The following is a 12,280-nucleotide window of genomic DNA, read 5'->3' as shown; positions in this document are numbered from 1 at the left end:
TTTGCTCTCTATTGGGTTACATTATGCCATGTTGACAATAGACAATAGACAAACTTCTTTATTAGCATATTCATCAAGAACAGTAATAGAGTCAGAAATTAGATAAACTTGTTTTGGAAAAATTATTATTGAGTCCGATGATGCATCAAATTTGAGAGCGATTGTTGAGTTCCAGTTGAGGCCTCCAGTTTTGGTTCAAGAATTCGTCAATGGTGTAGAAAGGCTGTCCAACAAGCAAATCATGGAGTGCTTTTTTAAAAGCGTTATCCTGAAGCTCTCTTAATGGTTGTGGTAGAAGGTTCCATAGTTTTCGCCTAAAGTAGGTTGGTTTCTCCTCGAAAAGTGTTGTGCAGTTTCCTGTTGTTTCATATTTATGTAGAGCCTTTAGAAAGTCAAATTTAAAATTTTCTGCCTCATTGTCATAGGGGAAGGTTCTCTCTTTTTTCTTTTCTTAATACATTTCTTTTTGGGACAGGCAATGTCAAGAGACGCTTGTAGGATCCCTTGAAAGATATTGTATGCTGCATCTGAGTCACTAGCAAGATGAATTGGGTCCCAGTTTTTATTGTAAAGGATAGATGTAAGAGTATCAAGGTTCCATTTACTGAAACATCTTTTGTAAGCATACTGTGACGAAGTTTTCAATTCATAGGTGTGAATCCTGCAAATTTGTGCAGTGTGGTCAGAGAGTCCGGATTGAATTATGGCCGTGTTGATGTTGTCTTCTGGTAAATTTGTGCATATACAGTCAATTAAGGTTGCAGTATTATGGGTGATGCGGGTGGCTGGTAAAGGCAGTCTTTTGATTTGGTGAGAAGTAAGTTCATCTTCTAAAGTGGTATTATCCTTTACTGTATTCTTCAGTCTGTCTATATTTATCTCACCAATCAGTACAGGCTGTTTGTTGTGTGCTTGTATATGCTCGAGGATGTTTGCTAGAGTGTTTACATTTGCCCTTACATTTTCACTTGGTGATCTGTATATTCCGAGAATATGTACAATGTTTTTTTCAGACTCAATAGATACCATTGCTGTTTCACAACTGAACTGAAGACAGAGGTGGGATATGTCAATTGATTTACAGCTGGGGGCTAACACATCCTTTGCGTATATGGGTACTCCACCTAACTTATGATTTTCTCTGCTATAGTGTGTTATTAAAGAGTATCCTTCAACTGGTGTTAGTTCTAATTCTTCTCTTTTTAAACCATGTTCTGTAAGGACCACAATAGCTGGATTTATGTCACGAAGAAGGTGATGAAGTCTATCTAATTTTTTTCTTAGCCACAAATATTTTGGTGCAATATTGTTAAATAGTTTTTGGAGTTGTATTTTATAGTTGTCCAGTTTTGAATTTTGTTTTTTTCTCTGAGGGTTGGGCTAAAAAGGTTCCCTTGTTTGGCAGTTCATCTGATGTCCTGGTGTGCTCAAGGATCCTGGTTTAGTGATAGAAGAGAAGGAGAAATGCAATTTGGTAGCTTCTTCTATATTTTTTGTGAAAAATTCTTCAAGTGATTCATTTTCTCCTAGTAGTTTGACAGTCACTGGTGGGCCAATTTGAACGTTAAAAGTATTTGTTATTGTGATATGTAATTCAATAGTAGTTTGTGTGTACAGTTGTCGCTGTTTCTTATCCAATGGTGGTCTTATACATGTGGTCTTAATCGAACAGCAGTTCATAAATAACAACAAAAGCACAGTTTTTCTAGACTGTAGTTCAGTAATCTTCAAGGAGGCTTCTTCATGTCTCCACAGGCTAAAAAATTCACATACTGGAAGAATAAATATACAACTTAAGAGGGTTGTGAGGATAGTAAGTGGAACCTGACAGTCACTCTCTTATTTGGCTCCTGGTGCTTTGTAACATTGCACCCCCTGCTATATGTCGCAAAGAGGCATTAAAAGAGAATGTGACAATATTTGGTCTTACAAGAATAGCCATCTTACAGGCCCCCTACAGACTATTAGTTAACTCAAATGACATTTTCATCCTGGTTAAGGTATTGGAATTTGTTTGATGGCAGACACAAGTTCTTTATTCCCTATCCGACAATGGTGGACAATTCTCAGAAGGAATTAATGGAATTTGTGCAATAGTTTTCGTATTGATGTGGATAAGAATGGATCTTGGAAATTAATGTCAAGTCAGGCTTCTATTTAATGCTGCATGCAATTTTGGAACTTAAACCATCAGTGTGTTATATATTTGAAGAATGATCTTTTTGAGCATTTCCTGATGGACTCTTCATATGGCAGATGAAGCAGCATTAGAATGGATAAGGGAACTGGATTTAGATTTATAAAGATAGAAACAAAGATATTCCCTGACTTAAGGTTTCTTTTAGCTTGTAAACAATATATCATGTACTATTTTTATACCAGTAACTGAAACCATATGATATATATATATATATATATACGTTAAATTGTATAAATGGCAATAGCCTTATTTAATTTTCAATAAACATTGAATCACAAAAAGTACTTGCTCCGCCGGGAGTCGAACCCGGATCTCTCACTTGCCAGGTGAATGTGCTACCATTACACCACAGAGCGCTATATATATATACGCTTCAAACCTACATGTTTCTTGTTTTTTCGGGACCAAGTTTTCGCGTATTTCGTCACATATCTTAAAAATTACTGTAGCTACAGGTCTGGAAACGGTTTTATTCAATTTTTCAGTTCATTTTACATAAAGTACGCTAAATTGTACATCTTAATTAACAGCCAACAAATACCCGTAGGGCTTCGTTGCAGCAGGGGAACTGAAATTCAGACGAAATCTTTCACCCTGTATAACTTGGTAACTAAGCATTTTCGGACCTATGTTAATTAGACCTTTTTTTCTTATTTTGATGTGAGGAATCACGCCCTGACTTATGGGCACCTTTTTTCAGAACACCCTGTACATATATATATATAGAATTATATATACAGGGTATAAATTAAGTCCTGATACGCCTACATATATTCCAAACAGATTGAGATATCGATGTAAACCTTCACCATTCTTATTAAAATACTTTGTTGAATTTTTTGAATAATAAAACATTTTCCCTCCTTTTCAAAGGAGGGTACTTGGGGGTAACTTTAAATTTTCAAATTGCAACCTCTATCTTGTGACATATTAGTTTATTTTAATGGTCTATTTAAAAGAAACACAATGACATGAATTGTAACGTAGCAAAAGTTATGGGCAAATAACCCCTTATATCTCAGGGTGTAAATTAAGTCCTGATACACCTGGATGTATTCCAAACGCATTGAGATATCGATGTACTACCTTCACCATACTTATTAAAATAATTTGTTGGACTTTTTCGAAGATGCAAATATTTCTCCCCCCCCCCTTTTCAAAGTGGGGGTTGAGGAGTGTAAAAAGTTTTACAAAAATTTGTATAAATTAATATAAAATATAAAAATTGTTTATGTTATAGAATTTAGTGTCTCGCATTATTTTAAAATACAAAAAAGAACCATTTAATAATGAACAAACATACTTTTTCAAGATATATATTCATAGCCCGTTATAAGAAGTAGTTACTCCTGTTGGTCAGTCCTGTGACTGCCTTTCCATTTTTTAAAACATGTACACTGCCAACATTCTGTTAACTGAGTTGTGGAAGTTTTGTTTATGCCAATGATATTGCCTTAGCCACTGACACAAATAATCTTTCAATCCTCAAGAGCCCAACCTAGAAGCTAAGGCCAAAACCTGTAATGATTTGGTTACAAAAATGTTCAAGTTAAATTATGATTATGTATGCTCTGATGCAATATAAATACTTACAATACTTAGGCAGCGTTATGTTAGTTTGATGCCTGTTAATTATTGACCTCTGCATTATTTGGCAAGAGAGTTCACTGGTGTGAATAGATTTAATGCGGCAGCACTTAATTGGCCAAAATATTTTTGTCATATAAAAGGGAAATAAATGTTGTTTTACTTCTTGTAATCATTGGCAAATGATGCAAGTGGTATTTATGTTATATCAGGAACATGTTTGTTTGGTGGGTGTCAACATCCAATTAAGATATACAAACGAAAAAAAATTCACAAATGTATGTAATTACAGTACATTCACTGCGAAAACTGAATATTATGTACAATAAATTGTATTAAGTTTTTAATGAATAATGAATTGTGTTATTCAGGTGTTTCCAGCTGGCAGTACGACAGTTAACTCCCCTGCAGCTCTGGTGCTGGGTCCGCGGGCTGGTCAAGCCAAGCTGAGTCTCGCACCAATCAGAGTGAATGGAGAGAATGACCAGCGCCACCATGGAAACGGGAACATATACCAGAATGTTTGTGCCTTGCCCAATGGCCAGTTCGTACCCAGGGTTCACTCTCCCCTCCCCACCGCCCCAGTCACCCAACAAACCCCTCTCACCCCGCCAGTACAACACACCTAGCCCTGCCTTTGACCGAAACCCCTCGTACCCCTTCCGCAGATCTGTAACCAGTCCTACCCACAGTTGGGGTTCCAGTGCGGAGGATCTCTCTAGAAAAGGGGAATCCGAGGTTAGACGAAAACAGGTCAGTATTAGGAGCAGCTGTTGTAAACAAGCATTAGAATTCTATGATTTAATTACTAATTTAATTGCTCAATGTTTTCATAATACCCTTTCTATAATACATTATTACTTGTAAGTAATTAAAAAATAAATTTTTGAATCGGCTTTTATGGAACATCTTCATCAACTAGAGAAACTAACCAAACCAATACAAGATGCCCTGTTAAGATTTGAATTGGACATTGAGAACTGTTGTGCCAGTGTTATGATGGGGCTGGTAATGTGAAAGGGAACATGAGAGGAACTCTGGCTCGAATAAACAAACTGGAACCTACAGCAACTTACATACACTGCTTTAATCAATCGTTGAATTTAGCTGTTATTGATGCTAATGAGGCTGAATATGAATTGAAATGTACTCATGCAAATGTGCATGAACTTGCCAAGCATTTCTAAACCTCGGTCAAAAGACTCAGTCATTTTATGCTTCATTATAAACCAGATGAGAATGACAATCTTAATCGAAAAAAAAAATAAATAAAAAACACTAAACTAAAACCTTTATCCTTCTTAAGATAGACAATTAGATTAAAATCCTTACAAACAGTCAATTTACTATAGGAGACTATCTTTAGTGACTTGGCGTCATCACAACACCAACTCTTCACCCTGCTGAGCACATCCAATACATCTGTAATAGAGCAAACTCAAATCTTGGATTTATCTTCCGCTCTACTCGTAATCTTTCAGTAGACGCCCTGCTGATCCTCTACAAAGCACTTGTTCGTCCTCTCCTGGAATACAACTCTTCCATCTGGTCACCTTCCCAAGAAGGACTCAAAACACAACTTGAAAGAGTTCAGCATCGTCTTGTCAGAACAGCTGGGTTCAGAGATGGCCACCACTACATGAATGTTCCAATTGCTGGTTATCAACTACAGCATGGCCTTGCTCCTCTTGAGGCTCGTAGAAAGATACATGATCTTATCTTTCTCCACAAGATCATCATCGGAAGCATTGATTGCCCGCAACTACTCAACAAAATCTACTTCCATGTTCCTGGGCATACGAGACTGCGAGACACCTTTGCAAGACTGTACTACTCAACGACCTACCAACAACAGAGTACGATACCTCGACTTCTACGCAGCGGAAATGAGATGGGACATCTTGTTGACTTCTTCGCCACCAGCCCTGCTAGATTTCGAGAAGAAATCATCAAATTAGTATATGGCACTCTATAATTCTGTATCAACTATACCTTTTTTTTTCTGTTTTTACTCGCCTTTTTTAGTAGTACTTTGTTATATATATTATAGTCTTTGCATTTAAATTGTTCGATATTGTTGTTGTATTTTATAGTTTATTGATTATTTCATGTACATGTATGTAATGGTATTGTAAAAGTGGCGATTGCCGTGGATTGCCGTGGAAATAAATAAATGAAATGAAATGAAATGAAATGAAAGTGACCTAGAAGATCTCAGAGCTGAAGATCCTACAGCAAATGGCTTGCTATCAATTAAAAAAAAAATATAGCACATTGTTTCATTTGGACTCACAGTCTTTATTTTTGAAATAACTTATGAGCTTGTTAAGAAGCTGTAGATAAGTGATATCAGCATATCCTAAGCCTTGGCCCATGTTAATTGTGTGAAAATTTTGTTTAATAGCCTTAAGGATAGATAAGAAGTTTCGTGAACTTTGGAACAAAGTGAACAAATGAACAATGGATTTGGATTAACTTCTTATAACCATTCCCTGTGTATGAGTACTCCTAAGCGGTTAGAGCAAATAGTGTTACCACCCCCCACCTGTAACATTCTCCGGGCCAGAACCATATTTGAGAAAATAGTACTTTGATATTATAAACAACTTGATGTCAGACATTAATTACTGATTTAAATATCCGGATGTTAAAGTTTTCCAGAACCTTGTATCTGTAATAATTTGGATCTTACCTAAAAAAAAACAATGTAACATAAAATATGGTATTCTCAAGATTACACATACTTCTTGATAATTCAAACCCTGAGTTATCAGAAGGACAGGGAGCTAGAGTAGCCCGTACAAAAATACCCAAAGAGATTTAAGATGGTGTTGCCATATCGCTGCTGACCTGTGACATAACTGTCTATGGTCACTACTGTCTGTTTGATATTCTCTGTGAAATAGATGAATTTACATACATAGATTTGTTTACATTAACAACTAATGATGATTGTTAGTTGAGACAGATGATGTGACTGCTGAGTAGTTTCCTACACATTAAACTTAAGTTTTTGGACATTTGCCACTATTAATATTACAAAAATAGAACACTAGAGAGGATCGGAATTTATCCTCTTCATGAGAGGCGTCAAAAAATCTTAAGAAATGTAGTAAAAGAAACATGATTATTCATTAGTCAGTAATAAACGTTAATTAATTGTGTAATTTGCGTGTACCATAGGCAGAGACAGATCGGCTGGTAGAACAAGAGGCTGAAAGACTGGAGAGGCAGCGATTGGATGAGATACTGTTGATGTGCGCTGACTACGAGAAGCAGGCTCAGTGGGAACGTCAGAACAAGCCTCAGCAGAACAGGTTAACAAACTAGCATTCACACCCATCAGCTTACTAACTTATGTAGTACTAGATTAACAAAACTGTTTAATTAAAAATAGAGCACGACAACCGTTTAACCCACATTATCGTATTGGTACTTGTATAGAGGACACCTTGGTAAGGCGTATTAATCCTTTTAGTGCCGACGTCCGCATATACAAACGTTTGTGCAAAATACTCTACCATCATAATTTTTTGACATATTTAAAATGTTTTGGTACAAAGGCAATCAGAATTAACCAAATTACAATACCCAGCAGAGTTCACTTCTGCCTGGTTTATACCTTCCAGTTGAACTCACACTGGGCACAGCAAAAACTGATGTGTCACTTAAATGTGGGCAACCTTATGGATGTCCAGGAGGGGCACATCACTAACCGCAAATATCGAGATTCTGTGGTGCAAGGGCAAGAGTAGTTTGATAGATCTACACTACTGCGGGAGTCTACCTCTACTGGGGTTTCCTAAGAGTCAAGGTTCTTGCCAGCCTAGAGCGTGTCACCCCCTGCCTGCTTTGACTGGAGATGCTGGTTCAGAGCTGGCTTTCTCTTTCGAGGAGACATGACTGAGACTAATGCCCTAAAATTTTGATTAAAGCTTTGCTTTGGCAAATCAAACATAACAAAATAAAAACAAATAAAACCTCCCTTTTGGGAAATGACTACTGTGGAAAAAAACACCAATAATGGGTCAAATATTGTGTAATAAATGTATATGTATTACAGTTTAGTATACTAATGTAGTTTTTATTATTTTACTTGTTTTGCTGAACTTTTACATATACAATTACAACTATTCTATTTGTTGGATGAAATGACATAATACTAGATAGTATTTTGATTTGCCAATCAAGCATCATGCTATAACAAAAATATTGTTTATGCTCTTTACAGCTAATAAATTTAACATAACTATTTCTGTTAGGTCTAGGGTTCCAAGTGTTAATAGAAATTAATAGATGGATTTTATGTTGCAGGATAATTACAAATGGCTCACTGCCAAGAGACAAAAGGCTGCCTTCTCCCAATTCCCCACATTATCATCAAGTCTTCACTTATGATGGGTAAAGCAAACTTAGTTTAATTTACCATACATAAATATTGCAGCTTTTTTTAGAGTTCACTTAATACCTTTGATGAGTTATTTTGTAGATTGAAAGCCCCATAATTTGGGCACATTCCACATGAGAGTTAGCTTTATCGTAATAATGAATTACCAGCAAAATTCCTAGAGACCTTTCATTCTAAAAGAATGCTACCCATGTCAATAATTGAGCTCCTTTAATATCTTGTTTTTACTCTTTCTTTTTAAATGTTTAATTTAATATATGAACACAATCACTCTTTAATAAACAGATACTGTATGTAATGCTTTTAATTATAGTTCCATTTCTATTCTATTGTTGCCAAACTTTGACAGTCCATCTGATATAATCGTGGCAGATGTTGCCTCCTGTAATTGGTAAAAAAGTACTATATCAGAGGAATGGAAAATTTTCCGTACAAATTTGACATTTTTTGGGTTCAAGAGCTGAAAATTTAACAATGAGCAATAATACTAAAGAAAAACTAAAATTATTTTTACTGCGTATAAATAATAAATTTCGAATGACATACCTTGGAAAACTCTACAACAAGATATGGTGGTGTAAAATGGTAAAGATTAATAATTTTTATTGCGTTTCAAAAATTAATTTGGCTGCCAGTACAGCCTCTTTATTGAAAATATTGAAACTACAATTTAAAAACAAATATGTCTGATCTGTAATAAACAAGATGCATATTATTAGACATTAGACATAATCTTTATTAACATGATCTTAGAAAATAGCAATTGCATTAAGTGTTACAAGTTTTTGGTTTTGTTAAAATTTACAAACAATGAGTTAAAGTCAGGAATCTTAGAATTCTTTCTCCGTTTAGCCATTCAGTCAGTGCTTTCTTGAAGTGGTTTGGATGCTGTTGCTTCAAGTTGTTCGGAAGTACAGGGCTCCTTTGAGTGAAGCCTTCCTTGCATAAAGTCTTAGACGGTGGTATGGCAGATTGAAGTTTAAGGCAGTTCTTGCATTGTTTTGGTGTACATTGTATGCCTATGTTGCCCAGAGTTAACTGCTCAAAGGATCACATTTTGAATGTACAGGGCAACAACAGTAAGTATTATGAAATGTTTGTGTAAAGCTTCTTGAAGTTGCAGTCCAGCCAAATATCTGATAGCTCTCTTCTGATGTTTAAGAACTCTTTCAAGATTGATATTGATAAAGAAATCCCCATGTTTTAATTACCGCACTGATTTATTTGTCGGTTCATAACTTTGGTGATTTAAAAATGCAGATTATTTTCATAACTTATATTCAAAGGATTTAAGTTATAGCCAATTAACAAAAAGTTTCAGGAAAAAATATATTTATGTACATAATTTTTTAACTAATACAGTTAATTTTTTTCTGACTAGCCAAATTAGAGTTACTTTATTGGTTAGTAGCTACTTAGGCAAACAGACTATACATCTGTACTATGGCAGATAGCTCTCATTAACTCTTTGGCTACCCAATGGCTCATTTTCAGATAGTGCAAGTCTCACCTCTAACTACTACTATAACCTTCAGTAGCAAATATATCAATCTTCACATAGTCCACTAGTGATCCAAATGACTGGCTTTAAGATGTTCTGAAGAAAAACTGTTTGAAAACTGATGGAATAATATGATTATTAGTTGGCTAAATTAACAAATAGACTAAAATAAAGGACTATTATAGAGTGTTTTTTTTTTTTTAATTTTCAGTGATTCAATCCCAATGAGTCCTGACAATCGCACTCCAGATGTGGATCACAAGGGTAGTCCACTCTTGGATAGCCTCAAGCCAGACAATGTAGAGATCAACAGTCATCCTCCAGCCAGTCCTCGAACTCGAATCCGCACCATAGCTGGCAAGGACAACACACCCAGGTGAAGACTTAATCTGGTAGTGAAGTGTTACCTGTTTCTGAAATAATATTTAGATTTTACTGAAATATTTTGTATGTTTCAGTCGAGAACAAGCTCTTGAAATGATAGAGAATCGTCTGGCAATCCTCAACGACTATGAGATTCTTGGACCTCCACCTCCTCCTCGCAATGGACCGAGGAATGCTGCAGCTTCATCTGAACCTCAGACTAAAGCAATGTCAAACCCTACTTCACCAAGTGAAGTCAGATTAAATGCCCTTCCCAATAGCTTCAGTTGCTCTCAAATCAAAACCGAGGGCTCGGCCTACAAACCGTGTTCTATTGCGGAGGCAAATGCCTTATCAAAATATGAATTTTTTGGATTCAATCCAAGAAACAGTCAGGAAATGAATTTTCAAAAGAGTACTGAGTCTTTAATTAGTAACACGAGTAGGCAAAGAGACAGTCTTCAGTCGACATCTACTCAAGCATCAGTGACGAAGAGCAGCACCAAGATACAGTCAGAACCCTCTTGGACGAGTGCAGATTTCATGGCAGCCAACAACAACGTGGATACAATCAAGCGGCAAGACGGGAAGAATGGGGAGTACACAACGGAACAGCTGATAATGCAACTGGATGCTATTGTGCGAGAGAGTATGAATACGTGTCACGACTCGTCTGATAGAGAAAAGATGACCCCAAGCCCTCGATCAAGTGAGAGGGACAGTGGTATTGCGGAGACGACAGTGCGGGATAGTGCGATCGTGGAAACGGCTAGAGATAGTGATATCATAGAACCTTCTGCTAATGGAGACAAGTTTATACTGCCCCTGCCAGATTCTGCAACACAGGCCGAGATACTCACCACTCTGAGAATGGAACGAACACAACTAGTGGCCAATCTAACCACTCTGAAGGCGAAGGTCATGGACATCGAACAACAAGAGGATGAACTGATGAGAGAGGTAAGTTTTACATTGAGAAACAGAAAATCTGTAATTTGATTGAAACAGAAACTAAAAAATAAGGGTTATGCAATGTATCATGTATCATGTGTCAAATTGTGTAGTGATTTTAATACATAATAACCTTAGTAAAAAGGAAGTAAAATTTAAGGTTAGTGTTTCTATTCTTCTATAAAGTAAGTTGTAAAGTATTAATTGTTAATATCCTCTTAACCCTCTCCCGCTCCCATTGTTTCCAGGCGCTCACGGTGCTTCTAACCTCAATTAATTCGCCCTGCCGGTCGGGCTCGGTCAAAATACGCGGCGTCTGAACTTACATACGTTCTGTCATTGTAATTAACTATAATTATATATATTAATTATTTTACTATATATTGGTTCAATGAAGTTGATTGTACGAGACCATGGAGGGGGCACACGGACAGCTGGGCGCCGGGTTGTTTGTTGCGCAGTTACTTGGTGAAGGTCATTGTCTGGCTCGCCGTCACTGCCCCTGCCACTGTGATCACTCCGAACTACATCCTCAATGCCACTAACCACTTCACAAAGCTCTGGTACATCACTACACTCACTTGAATCGTCGCAATCACTACTAATAACGAGATCGATTTCACTGTCACGAAGTGTACGACAACAACCCGCCATTGTTTCCGCACAACTAATATAAATAGCAAAATAATAGAATAAATCTACTTTTAAAGTAAAGTAAATGGTCTCCTGATAGCAAACAACCCGTAGTAGTACAAACTATTGCTACTCGAGAGCAGCACTTATCGGCTCTAGTAGATAAAGCAGTGCATGCCGATCTGTGCCGTTTAGGCTGCAGTGGCTATATTGTGGCCGTGCCGATTCATGCCTTGCGAGCGGGAGAGGGTTAAGATTGTAACTGAGTTTTTCCTGAACATGCAACAGTACTAAAATAACCTCAGTAACATCAAAATAAAATGTTCCTCTTATATTGTATAATTTTTTGTATATAAACTTAAACAATCGACCCTTCTGTTAAAGAGATGATTTCTTCAATTTAATTTAGCTTTGTGTGTGTATCAAAGCTCTACTATGCATGCCTTTTCTTTAATAAATAAATACATACTCAAAAAGCTATACTGCTCAATCTACATCATTGTCAAGAAAATATTTAAAACTTTAATTTTCATATGGAGTGTATGGATTAAAAGCCTGTTTAATCTTTATCAATACATAATAAATTGTGCTGTGACAGACCAGTGCAGATGTGATGTGTTGTGTTGTCAGTCATATT

At 36.4% G+C, this 12,280-nt stretch overlaps 1 protein-coding gene across 1 annotated transcript in view; it reads left to right on the top strand.

Moving 5' to 3' along the window:
* LOC124364951 (pleckstrin homology-like domain family B member 1) overlaps positions 1-12,280 on the top strand; it is a 184,467-nt gene that overhangs the window by 50,565 nt on the left and 121,622 nt on the right. Inside the window, 6 exon segments of the mRNA XM_046820798.1 lie at positions 4,159-4,392; positions 4,394-4,540; positions 6,971-7,104; positions 8,102-8,188; positions 9,908-10,072; positions 10,155-11,019. Of these exon segments, the coding sequence (XP_046676754.1) occupies positions 4,159-4,392; positions 4,394-4,540; positions 6,971-7,104; positions 8,102-8,188; positions 9,908-10,072; positions 10,155-11,019 (1,632 nt within the window).

Source organism: Homalodisca vitripennis, chromosome 6, assembly GCF_021130785.1.
Source record: "Homalodisca vitripennis isolate AUS2020 chromosome 6, UT_GWSS_2.1, whole genome shotgun sequence".
Taxonomy (NCBI): Eukaryota; Metazoa; Arthropoda; class Insecta; order Hemiptera; family Cicadellidae; genus Homalodisca; species Homalodisca vitripennis.
Note: the sequence above shows the minus strand (reverse complement) of the source record. Positions and strands in the feature narration are given on the sequence as shown.